At 35.9% G+C, this 16,851-nt stretch overlaps 1 protein-coding gene across 32 annotated transcripts in view; it reads left to right on the forward strand.

The window, feature by feature from the left end:
* LOC122350471 (RIMS-binding protein 2-like) overlaps positions 1-16,851 on the forward strand; it is a 104,042-nt gene that overhangs the window by 37,575 nt on the left and 49,616 nt on the right. For all 32 annotated transcript variants that reach the window (XR_006251602.1, XR_006251603.1, XM_043246969.1 and 29 more), the window contains exon 3: positions 9,174-9,257. Coding sequence is in view for 30 of the 32 variants with exons in the window: in XM_043246969.1 (XP_043102904.1) it covers positions 9,174-9,257 (84 nt within the window). In the remaining 2 variants the exon portion in view is untranslated. The remainder of the gene's footprint in view (positions 1-9,173; positions 9,258-16,851) is intronic.

The raw sequence follows: 16,851 nt of genomic DNA on the forward strand, positions 1-16,851 counted from the left end.
TGCAGTCCAATCTGTGTGCAGACCAGAAAATAAAGCAATTTGTTATCCACCGAGTCTCTGCAGGGGCGCCTCCTCAGCACTTTTCTTACTCACTGTGTGCGTTAGAGAGAGAGAGAGAGAGAGAGGGGGACTGTGTTTGTAATTTCAGTTGTGATGTGCTGTGTGTACGTTCCACTACATTACCTTAATTGGCCGGGTCTGTCTTTGTGTTCCTCAGTTAAACTCAAAGCAAAGCTCAAGCCCCTCTGAGTCACTAACGCGCTCAAATCTCAGCCCTCGCTCCCTTAATCTGTATAATCCCAGAGGTAAGGCTGGTTGTGTTTGTTAGAGATACAAAACTGAGTGTCATATTGTCACATAGACGTCACTCATGTTTGCTGTTAATGTGCTGTTTGGGTAGCAGTGCTTTGTGGAGGTACCTGCTAATGCTGCAAAGATTAGCTTTCGCAGTAAACGGGGCTTTATTTGGTTTACTCCCGCACTCAAATTGTTCAAATAGGTCAAAATCCAAACATTTTTCGAGGTTATTTCACGAATTAGTCTGCGTCAATTTTTTTGTAATTATTTTTTAGCCCATTGAGGCCGGTTTCAGTGAGTAGTTTCATACTTGAACTAAAAACAAACATTTAGTTTGGCTTTTTTATGAAAAAGATCAAGTGGATCTTAGACAGAGAGCGTTGAGTGTGTGTGCGTGAATATGTTAGGCCTGTTCAGATGAGATCAAGAGCTTTTTAGATCCCTGGGAGAAGCACCTGTCTTCATTTAAGAATCGGGACTTGAGATCAGAGAGGTTGTGTCTGAAGCCAAAGACTACTAGCATGCTTCCTCATTGCAGAGTCAGTAGGGAGGTACGTCTTAAATTGGCTTCTAAAGTGACAAAGTAACAAATTCAAGTGAGCTTTAGAGAATATTTAATAAAGCCGGTGCTTATTTCTTTGTGGAAATATAATATAAATACAAAATAGCTCATTTAACTGCACTATCCAATGACATTGCTTTTTGTCATTAAAGCGTTTTAAATGTTAAATTGACTTTTTTGTTATTTTGATAAGTGCATGATAGTTTATATTTTCCCAGTATACAGGGGCTGGTATTTTTGTTTATTAAAGACAGATATTAAAAAGGCTTTTTAAATAACATAATTCCAATGACGAAAAACTAAATAAATTTGCACTTTCTGTCTTTGTTGTGTGTGTATATGTGACATAATTTCTTTATAAAGAAGAGTTGATTTAAATTAGGACATGCTATAGCTTCTGTTGTTTTAATATAAAGCTAATTTGCACATTTACATCTGCATTTAGTCAAGTAGCAGACACTTTTATCCAAAGCAACTGACAAATGAGAACAATAGAAGCAATCAAAATCAACAAAAGAGCAATAACACGTAAGTGTTGACAAGTCTCAGCTCAACAGTACAAGTTGTTGTTGTTGTTTTTTAATATAAATTAAAAAAAAAAAAAAAGCAATAAGGTACAAGAGGCTGTGCTGTATGGTCAATAACTCACGGCTGAAGGGCGTTGTTAGGCACGACGCGAAGCGGAACTAAAAAATAGTTCCTGACAGCAACAGTAAACGTCAAAAGAATGTTCCAAACACCTCATCTAATGGAGCTTAAATAAAAACAGAGAATAGCTTATCTTCCGCTGTATCGGGTTTTTAAAATTAGTATATATGATATTTTTCTGCTTCTCTCAGCATGAGGAAAAAGTCTGTTTTCTGTCTTTTAGTTTCAAAACAGACTTCAAGGCGTAGCTTGCGATCGCAAGCATCGTTACGGTGTAAACCGCTAGAAATAAGGCCATATATAATCATACCTGAAACAGAAAACCAATGGATACCGCAATATTCTTTTCTCTCATCGGAAACTGCAGAATTTCGCAAAGACACACGCACAACATATCTCTGCATGAGAAGCTTTCAGGGAAAGGCCGTGCTCTCAGAAGTTAAGATGAAAGAACCAACGTTAAATAAATACCAGACATTTAATTTTGCGGAAATACGTAATGCATAATACACGCAACAGTTTTAAAGCTGTTTGCTTAATGCTAAGGTTGCTTGATTATTGATACACCGTCGGCTAAAGCGCTGTAGCCGTGCTGTATCGTGAATAAAACACCGCTGCTGACCAATCGGAACCCAGGAATAGATATCAATAGATATAATAGAACATGGAATGATAATGTTAGAGGGTATTTAAAAAAGAATATAAATTAAACGAGTCAAAAGAATACAGAAAGAATAGAGAATGCTAGGTGGACGTTTTTATAATAAATACAAAATAACAAGTAGCTACGATAGAAATAGGATACAGTGCATTTGTTAGAGAGTAAAGTGGTGTTGTTCTTTATTAAAAAGTAAACAAATGGTATATATGGCTAAATGAAATGTTTGTGTGCTGAAAACAGACAGGGTCAGTGACTATTTTATAGGTTAGGAGTATATATTACTCAATATTTTGAGTGTTGCAAATATTACTGTAAACAAATAGTAGGTAGAATTAACCCATTATTGTATGTTTTACTTGCTATTACTAAAACTAATATAGTTGAGTAAAATCTAACTTCTATTTAACGCCCTCCAGAGTAATTTGTTACAGTGTAGGCAGACATCAATGACTTGAATTTTTTGCGAGCAACTATTGGTAGCCAGTGCAAATTGGTGAACAGATGTAGAGGCGTGCATTTTTTGGTTCATTAAAACTAATCTTGCAGCCGCATTTTGGATTAATTGTAGAGATTTGATTAAACTGGCTAGAAGACCTGCCAAGACGGCACCGCAATAGTCCAGCTTGGACAAAACAAGAGTCTGAACCAGTAGTTATGAAGCATGTTCCGAAAGAAAGGGCCTGATTTTTCTAATGTTGCATAAAGAAAATCTGCAGGGCTGGGCAGTTTTAGCAAAGTGGTCTGACAAATTCTGTGTGAGAGATTCGTCGGTGTGAGAAAGGCAGATGCTCCGGTAAATACAACTAGTTCAATTGTTTTTTTATTGAAAGGACGGATGAAGGGATACTGGTCTGTAGTTCTCTAAAAGAGCTGGGTTTACAGTGGGTTTCTGATGTGGTCTGGTAACATGAGCCTATGAGTCTAAACATTGAGGGAAAACACTGGTGTGAAGGAATGTGTGAAATAGCTTAAAGGAGATGAGATGGAATAAGATCTAGTGGACAGGTAGTAGGATGACTGGAATGATTGGCAGTTTGTGGTGTGGAGAATTGTACGCTGATGATACGTGTTATTTCTTACAATTTGAACAGGAAATTAATAAAATCATTTAACTTAAAATGTAATCTTTTAAAACCATGATCGTATTTATGATGAATATACATTTTTATGTTGTGCCAAGCTCTAAAATATTATATTATGTAAAAAAATGTTTACGGAAAAACAGTAACAGTTAATTCAAAAATGAATCTAATGTTCACCATAAAATATGCTCACCCTCGCGTCATCCAGGACGCAGATATTTGTTTCATAAATGTATAATTCGAACACTCACTCTGCCCTTTAAAAGGAAGCTTTTTCCTAAAAAACAGCATTTTGCTTATTAATTGACTTTCTCACCGAGGGTGTCTCAGATTATCTCCAAAGGGAGGTGTTGTCAGATTTAGCTTTTTTTTTTTTTAGACACAATTTTGTGTGCAGCACACCCTTCTTACTGTGATTTTAATGCACCTATAAAACATTTATGCTTTTATTTCATCAGTATGGTACGTTTGCCGTCTCTGTAATGAGTCAGACTGTGTCTAGCGTCGAGTGAAGCATTGACGTTATGTAATTCAGTCGGCCTTTTCCAATGATCTGTGATCGGTAGCAGCTGAGAGGAGGATTAGAGTGTGTCTGGACAACAGCCGGCAGACATGTTAAACAGACTCATGCTTATGAATGCATGTGTGATCTCACTTATCTGTGCATGAAAAAGTAGGTTTGGGGGTAGTTTGCATTTCATTGAGTGTAGAGTGTAGTGTGTCAGAGGTTGATTTGTCATTTAAGGTTACTACTTTCATGAGAACTCTCTGAGTTTAGCGTAGTATTATACATGGCAATATCAAAGTGTTTAGTCTTGGTGGAATAGATCTGCTATGCTGCTGCTGCGGCATCCTACATCCACAACATGCTACTGTGAGCACGTACTAAACACTGCTGCTGCAAATATAACCTATATGAAATAACCACCATGTACATGCACTAAATTCTGCACGAAGTCCATATCTGCATAAATATCGTATGTGTCATGCGAATTTAGCCGATGATTTTTTTCAATTGCCGTTTTTGATGTGGGAATATATTGTACTGTTGGTGACCGGGACCCGGTTGCATGAAAGTCATTAAGTAATTTGACTTAGGGGTATCCCTGAGGGGAAAAAAATCCCTGAGGTAAGGGATTTCTTTAAGAGCGTTGCAACAAACATCTTAACTCACTCTAAGTGAGTTTAAACCTAAGAGTCTTACAGTAGTTTCTGGCAACATACGGCAATGGGCGCCGGGGTTGCCGTAGTTACTCAATAAATATGTATCTGACAATAAGTAGAACATATAAAACATACAAACCTAACAAACAAATAAAGGAGCGCTGCCTGTTTCTGTGTTGCTTTGTATTCAGCCGTTACCGAGAAAAAAGGCTTTCTTTCTGAAGCGCCCCCTGCTGACCAATGATGGAAGATTTCCCAAATGTAAAAATTAACCCATGTTTGGGGCTGCAAACACCTAGTTGTAAATGTAACAGGTGGGTGGACAAGAAGATGATGAATATAACGCATTACAAAAATAAAATGAATATTAATTAGTAACTGATACCTTTTGATTCCTTAAATCTATCAAGGTGAAATAGTTACTAAGGACTTTGTAGCAACACTGTGACAGCCTTAACTTCCCTTAAGTAAACCCTTCTCGCAACCTACGTTTCGCCAAGGGTACCCTTAACCTTATAATTAAGGGTTTTATTATCTTAAGGGTTTTCATGAAAGCTGTTCTTTAGCTGTGAGTCAGTTGGCTTCGCTCTAAATGGTCTGCAGTTGTGTTGTGTCTGGAGTGGAGTGTACCGGCTCTCCTGTCGATTTACAACTATATGAAGACGTTTAAACAACTAATATTTAATAACGACACACTGAGAATTAGATTTTATTATTTACTGGGGAAAACAAATGAGTGCAACGCTACACGATTAGCATTTTCTAGTAACAGTCGCTGCGCTTTGTAGTTTGAGCAGAACTCGTCTTTTATAATCATTTAAGTAAGTGATGCAGTCAGAGCTTTTCATGCTTGAGATTCTCAACCAAAAGTCATTAACCATATGTTGTTTTGTTGTGTCTTTCACGCTGTTCAACTGTACCTTATCAAGGTTTAGTACATAATTATGTCACCTTAGAGAAAGAATATGCTTAACTGTATTGAATCTAAGAAATCTTGATTTATCAAATCTATTTTTAAAAACATTTTAAAATGATATTTTTTAACACACAAGTATATAGTTAAAAAGTACACTTTAAAATAACGTTCAATTTTTTTTTTTTCTAAATCATGTAATAAGAATGTAATAACTGATTTGCTTTGTTGAAAATTACATTTAAAGCTAATATACTACATTTTGAATTCAAATTTGAACACAGAAGTGACATTAAGGCATATTTTAGTTTGATACAAATGCTGTCAGTGTATTCCACACTACATTTTAAACACATTGGAATAAAAATGTATATGAAACCATATTTTCCATTTAAAAATACCAAGAACATTTCATTTTAGTTCAGTCAATTTTTTTTTTCATTAATCTTATTTACACATTTAGGAGTATATGATTGGATGAAAACTATATGCAACTACCTTTCAATTGTTTGCCCATCAGCGGAAATTCCATCATGTAGATCTGCTCTAGTTGTCTGATGTGCATTTTCATAAGGGGTCAAAATAAAGTCGTACCTGGGGTACCAATTAACGCTAGCTTCCAGATGGTTGCCCAGCTTTGAACAGTGTTACACAGCATGGGAAGATGATACGGATAACGCGTCAGAGTAAAGGCATTATATAAAAGGCTGATTAGGCCTGATAGATCGTCGTACTGCATGGGTTTCTCCCTCCGTCCATTTAATCTCAGCGTGCGCTGTATCGATGTACCGTGTCGGCCGAGCCGGGCTGAACGCGAGGCTGCAGGGTTTTAAATGAACATCGGCGCTGCGCTTTAAGACAAATGGCTGCTGATGAAATGTTAAATATTCATACTAACACTTACCGCCATGTCAGAGACAAGTTACCCACTGCTCTACAACAGCCATTAAACGCCGGCACGCCCCAGATCTATGCTGCCAATCTATATTACGTAACTCTGTGCTCCGCTAAACAAGAGCATGCAGTGGCAAACTGCAGAATGATACAGCCATTACTCTCTGGCATATCACAGACCCACAGTGCCAAGTCGTGTTATGTAACTGCAGGAGCACACGCTAAACACACTCGCCCTACAACATACACCAGAAGCACAGGCTGTGTGATCTGTAACCCGTTAATACACTGCACTGGATAGTGAAGGTTAGTTTCCTGTGACGGTGTTTCAGGTTTAGGTGAAGAAGGACGTGGGATGTTTTTTTACACACACGCGCACGCACATGCTGTCAAATGATTAATCGCGATTAATCACATCCATATTAAAAGATTACCTAATACCTAATACATGTGCGTATAATGTGTATGTTTATTATGTATATATAAATACAAACACATGCATGTATAGATTTTGTATTTATATGTAATGGATAAACATATATATTTTCAACATATATATTGTATGTGGGGGTATTTTAATATACATACTAAATATACATAGTACACATAAATGTACTGTATAATGTAAACAAAACATTTATTAAATATAAAAACAGCCAATCAGAATTGGTATTTTTTTATGTTAGATGCACACTACTGTTCATACTGTTTGGAGAAAGCAAGATATATATTTAGAAATACTATTCCACAATGCATTAAATTGATCGAAGGTGACAGAAAAGACACTTAATGTTACTATTTTATTTGATTGATTGATTGATTGATTGATTGATTGATTTTTTTTTTTACTATAATGTTTCTACTTCAGCTTTTAAGACTCCTGAAAGAAATTGGTTTAACCAAAAATACAACAGTTTTTAACATATATAAAGAAATATTTCTAGCATATTAGAATGATTTGTGAAGTATCAAGTGACACTGATACAACAAAAAAAGGCCAGTTATTAGTTATGGAGGCCATCTGCAAATAGTTTTTTGCTAGGGCTGCAGAGATGTGTAATCTGAATGAAAGGAGATGACCTGAACCTCTGGCAAGCTATTAAATTTGGAAATATGGATGTCTTCAGCCCACGTTGTCTGTATGCAGTTTTTGCAATAAATGAGGATTCAGAAAATATTGTTCATAAAGATGCTCTGCATTACGATATAATAGGCTAGAAATAAACGTGCTGCTTGCCAATATTAGTTACATCCTGTAAAAATAATTACAGAACATTAATGGCAATCAAGTAATGATGCCAAATATTTAGATGGCCTAAACAGATAAATACAGTAAAAATATAAAATTTTGCTGCTTATACAGACAAGTTAATTTTATTATGTATATTGTTCCCACATGCTTTTTTCGTCTGCGTGGGGTTTGAATAGCTAGCATTTTTCAAACACAGGCTTTTCCATCCATTAATCCATGCATCCATCCATCCATCCATCCAACCATACATCCTCATGGATGTTCGTTTATTATTAAAATTGGGTCTTTTATCTCCCCATCCCAGGTGTCACTCAGCAGGATGGATGTTGCCATTCACTAATACCTGCGTGTGCACAGACACTCACTCACACGCAGCTTATGTCAGCCTCTCTCGAGACTGATATATACCCATCATGAGGATGGGATGACCATCTGTAGCCGGCACACGTATATACATACACAGTCCCACACATGGCCATTTAAAGTCATTTAGCTATTGACAGATACTGTCAAAGTGCAGGAAATATACTTCTACTTTACCTATGATCCCATAATGTGTGTTTGCGTATGTGCGTGTCACGGTGGGGTTTAAGTGGGGAATGGCATCGCGAGTCGATCCTTGTCGGTCATGTATGAGGTCTGCTGACATGACGACAAAACACAGGTCATTGCTTCAGCTGCGTACAGATGATAGAGATAGAGCAAGACTGTGTTTTAATGCATCTCATCATCACACTTAAAGCTACTATTTTAAGATGAAGTACTACTATTTATTTACACCAGAATGTATTGTAGATGGTAACATGATATATGAATATAATAGAATAACCAGACCAAATGGTTCCAAACACATTTAAATGGTAAATATTTACTATAATATGAGTATAACATGATAAACGAATAACCAACCAACCAATCATATGTATGCAATGCAAGATTGCATAATACAAATATTAAAATGGTAATAATTATCAATATAGCTAGACCAAAATATTGATAAAAAACAGTTAGTTATTCATTTAATAATAATTTGAAAGAATATTATTAAAAGTATAACTAGATATCATCTATAATTTAGACCAAACTGTGTTTTGAAACTATAAATATTTAATGTGAAATTTAAATATAAAATGATAAATGAATAATCAAAAAGACCATATGTATGTAGCACCAAATGGCCTCACATGACTAATTAATAACCAGACTAAAATTATGTTATTTAATAATGTAACATCAAATTGTTACAGAAATATTTTGATGGTAAAATGTTGCATTTAAAAAGTGTAAATATATTTATATATTTATATATATATATATATATATATATATATATATATATATATATATATGAATGAATGTGCATGTGTCCATTAGAAGAATTGTGTGCATGCATTTTTCTTTTAGTGGATTTGTATTTATAGTGACTTTTAGACATGCATTTCGCTGGTGGCATTGCAACATTGTGCTATAGAGAACGGTGCTATTTATAGCTAGATGATGTATAAGGGTCCACTGGCTCGGAGAATGTGCTACTATTTCCTACACGAGCGCAAGCTCACACACACATGCATACATACACAGATTGTGTCTTATGTCGCATTGGCCTCCCTGAAGAGAGGCAGTTGCATTAGGCCACATCTATAGCAGCAAATTGAATCCATCTATCCATCTAACAGTATTTATTTTATTTTCTCCCTCAGGAGACTGAGATCAGCAGGAAGAGGAAGGAGTGCGAAGTCCTTGAGGAGGAGGTGAAGAAAAAAAGCCAGTCATGTCAAACTCTGGTGAGAGCCTTTACAAGTTCACATCTTTTGAGAGGGTCTCACATGCTGAGTGTCATATCAAGGCTCTTCTGACATATCCAGTGGTTAGTCTTCCACCGTGCAGCGCTTTCGAAGGCAAGATTCATACAAGGATGTAGCTAAAGGGTACTCATGATTTTAGGGGCCTACAGTTGCCCTCATTAATGATTAAAACCTTGCATTATATGAGAGCTAGTCTACATGCTTCGTGCTTTTATTTTATTATACATTTTTTAAATCAAAGTGTATTTTAAATATACATATTTGATATAATATACAAATATAATAGATGTACTAATACTAATGTATTTAATACTAAATAGATGTATTTGATTATTTACGTAATTACTTTATTACATTACATACAAAAATTATAAATGTTAAATATTTAATGTCATATTTAAATAATAAAGGCAAGGCCATATTTATTTACTATAATAAACTAACCAGGCCAAATAAATATATTTATTTGTATTGTATGCATTTATTTAAATACTGACATTAATTTATGTAATTAAATACCAAAGTGTTGCAAACATATTTAAATATGTGACATAAACAAAAACTATTTTATTTATTTGTGTTACTAAATATTTAAATGGTAAAAATATAATTTAATCAATGTAATAAATATGTAATAAATAAAGCCAAATTAGGCCATATAGATGGCCTAATGTATGTATATATTTATTTATTTATTTATAGTGATGTCAAACAATTAATCATGATTAATTACATCCAAAATAAAAGTTTTTATTTACATACAGTGTGTTGTGTATATTTATAATGTATATATAAATGCACACACACATATATATATATATATATATATATATATATATATATATATATATATATATATATATTGAAAAATATTTATATGTATATATTTATATTCATATAATTTATGTCCGTATAAATATACTTAATATATAAACATAGCATGTTTAATATAACATATAAATATAATAACCAGACCATACAGGCCATTTTTTTAATTCTTTTTACTTAAGATTTGCTTTTAAAAAAGTTCTTTAAATTCTTTAATGCCTTGTTTTTTATCATTTGTTTTGTTTCTATCAAAAATTAAATAATAATTTACATTAGTTTACATTTATTGATTTTCTTAACTGAAAAAACGTCTCCTTTAACAGTGACCAGAGCGCATGTAAGATGCGTTGCTTAAATTCTCAACATTTGGTGCTGTAGGTGGTGCAGGATTGTACAAGGGATCAAACAACCTTGTGGGAAGTGGCCCACTTCTGCCAGCCCACCCTTGAGAACTGCGTGCTTTAGTGTAATAATTAGACTGGATTTTGACTGGCACGCTACATTTTGATGCCGGGCGAACGTTTTGGGGACAAAACAGTTGCTGATCAAGGTGTTTGCCTGACCGAAACACGCGGATGTCGGAGACGCTTTGCTTCCGCACACATACATACTCTACACTCTCAAGGGCGTTCGCTCTCTTTCCCACTATCTCTCGGTTTTTCTCGCTGTTTTCACATAGCTGACATGCAGAGCTGACTCCAAGGTCCACTGTCAGGGGAAACAAAGCGAGCAGAAGGACAAAAAAGCGAGCGCAAGAGAGGGGGAAAGAGAGAGTGCGAGGAAGATGAGGGAGAGTGAGAGAGATAAAGAGTGCTGGTGTACGTACGGAGACTAATCGGCCCTGACTGCCAGGGAAGCTCTTTTAAACAGCCTCTCTCTTCTTCTGTATTCCTCTCACCTCAGCGTTCGGGAAAGACTTTTCATCCATTACACATGAGAGAGGCTTTGCCGAGGCTTTTTAGAGCTGAGGAAGACCTTTTAAGTGGGTCATGCCCCGAGTTTCACATTTGATTCCTGGTTTTTGGTCTTTTGTGGAATTAATTGAATATAAGTTCTTGTATCATATGCTGTGAATTCAAGGGTACAAGCTGTTTAAGTAGTTCTACTCTCAGTGCTGGTGTTGTATTGATACTCGGATAAAAAGATTGATCCTAACTGATAATACTGGTATTATATTTATATATTATATCTACAATAAATGTACCTTTCTTTGTAATGCATATCTAGGCAGTTGAATAAACACTGACAGGGTGATTAGAAAATCTAATGTCCACTAATCTAATAAAGTGACACATTATTACCGGAATAACATATTAATATATATTAAGAGCAGTGTAATAATACAGTTTATTTATTTGCCATTATTTAGTCTTTTTTAATATAAGCTTTGAGGTGGAAAAAAGTCGTTAAACTTTGGTTTATTTTAATAGTGTAATGTATTATTGTATTGTATTATTATGAAAAAAACTAGACAAAAACATCTCAATAGAACAGTTTGCATGGAGTTGGTTATTTAATTGCTTTTGAGATTTTCATATATTTGACAAAAAATATATTTAATCAGAATATTGTAAAATATGATTTATAATCATTTAAATTAGTTTTTTTAAATATATTTTAAAATATGCAAAATGTATTCCTGCCATGCAAATATTTTCAACAATTTTCAGTGCCATGATCCTTCAGAAATCATTATAATATTTGTTGCTAAAGAAACATTTCTTATAATTAACATCAATGTTGAAAAAAGGTGTGCAAAGGAAAATTCTAATACTTTTTTCAGGACTCTATAGCCGCTTTTCCACTATCGGGCCGAACGGTTGTCTTTGAAGAACCGTTCCATTGCGCATCGATCCGAGCCGGCCGATACAGTTACGTTTTCATTTTCCATTGCGGGGCTGATAACGGATTTCTGGTTAATGCGTGACAGATCCTGAGTGACGACGCCACGCGCGCGCGCACACACTCCACAGCAAGGTTTAGTGCGCCTGTCCAACCGCGTGCCGTGACTTTCCAGGCTCACGTACAAACACAACCGGAGCCGTAGAACCGTTCGGCCCGATAGCGGAAAAAGCGGCTTTTGAGTAATACAGCGTTCAAAAGGACAGCATGTACGTATATGTAATAGAAATCTATTAGAACACAATTAAAGTGTTTAATATCACTTTTGATTAATGCAGTGCATTCTTGCTGAATAGTGTTTAATTTGAAAAGAAAAAGTGTAAATTTTCAAATGTGAAATGGCGACTTTTGGGTGGTTTGTAATGATTTTCATTTGCTTCCTCAAAACAAAATAAGTGGTCCACATTTAAATAGCTAGGTAAAAATGCTTGCGAGTCTCGGTAGGTCTCACAGTGTGTGTGTGAATCAGCAGTATAACTGTTTCTCTCCACAGGGGCTCTCTGTATACCACAGGAGGCTCCATTTTCACAGTAACGACTGCAGAAATACACGGAGCTTAGTCTCCTGACGGGTCTATACAAAAACAAACATTGGCAAAGCCTGACAGAAGTCTTTTTGCTTCTTTATTAAACATTGTTTGTTGCGGCTTGGCAGAACGTTCATGCAAACTCCCGCATCTGCCAGCCCACATCCCCTAATGAGTGAACTACACCTGAAACATCAGCATTTTTCACGCCGTTCCAGATGAAGATCCTGAGGTGTTATGAACCACGAGTTCAGTGTTTTCCTCTTTCGCCGAGCACTAAACTAGTCAGTTTTTTTGTGATGCGACTGTTGGGAATATAGGACAGTAAAAAACAAAATGCACGTGAAATAATGTTAGCATACAAAATTACTAAAAAAGTTGGGAAGCAGAGTATTCTGGGAATATTAAGAGATATATTAATTAGATTAGATATTATTATGTTTTACTGCATAGAGTAAGGGAACTTACTTACTTGAACAACTTTTTAAAAGGGTATTTTACAGATATAAATCCAATTATTTGTATAAGCAGGGTAATGTTTTAATAACACTGAGTAAACCTGATGTCAAAAGATCTTTTCTAAGCCTACATCGAAAACTGAGTTGCTGGAAAATTCCATCAGTCTCCGCGAGAAGAAGCACCTGAAAGCAGGCTAAAGGTCTCCACAGTGCATTACGCTGAAAGGATGCTATTACAAGGCGTTTAAATAAAGTTTTTACTAGCGAAAGACTCTAAAATGCTATCCGAGTGCATATTTTTATCTCCCGTGACCTCTTTGCGTAAATGCAATCAGTCTCGTAATGTTTCCAGCGTACAACTTCACTAGCACACCGTGTTAAAAGACGGAGTGCAGAGCTGCAAGGGCCAAACCCAATTACCTAAAAGCTGTGTCTGCCAGCCTTTGGACAGTCTATGAGGTGCCCTGAGTTGTTTTTTTTTTTTTTTGTGAGTATACATACACTTGCATGTTTTTGTGTGTCCATTAGCGGCAGAGCGAGCTGTTTGTCCCCTCGGCTCCAGCAGCTGCTTTTGTGCTTATTTTGTGCCCTACTGAAAGGCTAATAGGAATTAATGGGGAAAATACAAAAAGAGACATGCTGTCCTTACATGACGTCAAAAGCGATTCTAGGGGAAAAGAACGCTTTAGATTTTAATTTCACGCTTTCGTCATATCCCCATATCCCTATCATTTTGCACTTTTATCACCGTAACTGCTGTTGTTTTGTATGGGAACAGTGACCTGTCGCTGGTGGTGTTGTGTCTTGGAAGGTGGGATTGGGGACGGTCTCTCTGAGGGGACCATCTGCCTCTCTTCTTAATCACTAATCGCATTTACATCTGATTTATGAATTTACGCATATGCAGCTACATGCATGTGTGATTTCATGCACATCCAAGAATGATTCCCAAACTGTTGTTTCTGTGACACTTTTCAAATAGAGCTGGGTGATATTTTCACTACTGACATTTTAATGCTCTTTTTACTGGGCCATTAAGTTTCTCAAAGGCCTTGTCATACTACTTTTGCAATCCTTGTCTTGTGAGTCGCAACTATGACAGCTTTAAGAGCGTCTCTGATTTATAAAAATCAACGTCAGAGTTGAGTTTGATTCGCCGTTGGAGTTTTATTCATTCCTGTGAACTTTTTTTAATTTTAATCATTACGTATAATTTACTGTTGTATAATAATTGCTTGTGTTCAGCCGTGAGGAAAACATTCCCTAAACATCGTTATTATATATTTATTTTCATTTTAATTTTATTTTATAGCCATATTTTCATTCAAGCTTTAATAGCCGTTTGGTGAAAAAGATTATTTTCTATTTCATAGAAGATTATATTTTTGAATCTATTTTTTATGATCAACAAATTTGCCTTTATTTGATCACAGGATACAGTAAAACTATATTATAAAAAAATTGCAATTTGAAGTAGCTGTTTTCCAATAAATGCATTTTAAAATATAATTTAGTTCTGTGATGGCAGAGCAGAATTTCCACTGCTGTTCCTCCAGACTTCAGTGTAGAAATTATTCTCTTATGTTTCCATAAATAGAAAGTTCAATTGAACAACATTTGTTTCAAATAGACATTATAAAGATCTTTAATGATGCGTCCTTGCTGAATAAAAATGTTATTTTAAAAAAGTGTCTAAATGAATATGATAAAAAAAAATTATAAAATAAAAATGACAAAGAGATACAGTATTCCATGTCCTTATTTGTCACATTGTGTCTGAGTGGAAAGCACATGCTTTCTTGGAGCCAGAAATGCCGGTGGTTAATTTGGAGTAGGACCATCACCTAAAGCATTAGATCAGAGATTATTCATGAGAGCATCAAACATTCTGATTTGCTTTTGGCAAATATTCAATAAAGCATATGCAAATTGTATGTTTATTATTTGCCCATTAATTGGGTCAAAGATGATTAGCGCTGTGGCTATACCATTTTTAATTCATAACACTGTTCTGTTTTTGTGTAAACATACAGACGGGAAAGTGCCTCTGGTATAACTTTTAGTATGTAGATGTGCATTGCTGAAGTGGCTGGCGTGACTTTGCCGACGGGACTCGTTCGATTTTAAGGTCATGCTTCTGTTGAGCGGTTGTCACAGAGAAGAAGGGAATGCGAATCAAACCGTAGATTTAGCAACATGCTAAAAAACAAATTAGCAGTCACGTAGCAACGGCACAGCAACCACTTTGATGATATGTGATGAATTTTGCATTGGGAGGCACCGCCCACATTTTCTTAGTCATAAACTCATAATCTCAGTATTACCATATTTCAGGCTCATTGTAGCATGAATTCTGGTGTCAATGGGAATATGCTAGCTATCTCTTGAATGGAGTGCTTGCAAAGAGAGGGGTGTTTGGCGAGCAAGCAGAACAGATTGTGTCGTCTCAAAGGTCAGTGCCGCTTATTTCCTGGAAGGGCCTGACATCCATTACCCTCTCTTCGACTGGACATCTTCCATAAAGCAGGATGTCTGGCTACAACACCATCCAAAAATACAATAAAAGCTTTAATCTATCTATCTATCTATCTATCTATCTATCTATCTATCTATCTATCTATCTATCTATCTATCTATCTATCTATCTAATCGAAATACAAAACTTTTATCTGAAAAGAGTACTTTAGACCACTGAGCAACAGTCCAGTTTTTTTTTTTTTCTCCTTAGCCCAGGTAAAATGCTTCTGACGTTGTTTCTGTTTTAAAAAGTGGCTTGGTAGCTCTTTTCCTGAAAACGTCTGAGCTGGTGACACTTGATGCTCTGACTTCAGTCACTCATTGTGACCTCTTTGCGTGAATGCAATCAGTCCCGTAATGGTGCTTTTCGATGCAAAATTCATCACATATCATTAAAGCGGTTGCCGGGCTGTTGCTACGTGACTGCTAATTAGTTTTTTAGCATGTTACTAAATCTAGTTTGAGTCACAGTCCCTTCTTCTCTGTGACAACCATTGTGCAGTCATTGTGAAGCTCTCCCGCGTGTTTCAGTCGGCTTTGCTTGACAGTATTCTCAAGTTTGCGGTCATCCCTGTTGCTTGTGCGCCTTTTTCTACCCAATTTATAAACTTTGCACGTAATATGCAAACAGTTAGGTTAGGATTAATCTGTCTGTCTTTCTGTCTATCTGTAGTGTCTATACGTCTATCTACTTTTATTTGTTTATATACCTGAGATGTGCTTAAGTTTTTTGTGTGCATGTGTGTGGGAGAAGTGCAGGAATTATATATGTATACACTATATGTACTTACTGTTCTTTGTGCAACACAAAGTTTAATACAGACAAGCACAAAAGTTAATATCACATTATTAACATTAGTATGTTGTTATGAACATAATCAAAACGTGTTCTGATGCAGAGAGCAGAGGGTTCCAGATACAAAACGCGTTTGTGTGTGTGTGTGTGTGTGTGTGCGTGCGTGCGTGTGTGTGTGTGTGTGTGTGCGTGCGTGTGTGTGTGTGTGTAATTAGTGTATGCTTCACTTCAAATACATTATTAGCAGGCTCTTCCAGCAGAATGAATAGAATGTTTTTGTAACGACCTCCCTCATGGCATCCCTCCCTTTTTTTTTTACCATTTGTTTTTTTCATCATTTGCTCATGCAAATGATGGTGCTGCAGAAACAGCGCCGAGTCTCCTGGGCTGCTTCATGCAATTTGTTAGCGTTACACATTCGATGTGAATCAAGTTTATATGCGTCTAATCTGTAATCATTAGCGCTCTCGTTCTCTCTCTCTCTCTCTCTCCTCCACACCGGGTCAATCGAGGCTTAGTCTATCATCCGTTCAGAGTTTTTTGGAT

The sequence above is a fragment of the Puntigrus tetrazona genome, chromosome 8 (assembly GCF_018831695.1).
Source record: "Puntigrus tetrazona isolate hp1 chromosome 8, ASM1883169v1, whole genome shotgun sequence".
NCBI classification, from domain to species: domain Eukaryota; kingdom Metazoa; phylum Chordata; class Actinopteri; order Cypriniformes; family Cyprinidae; genus Puntigrus; species Puntigrus tetrazona.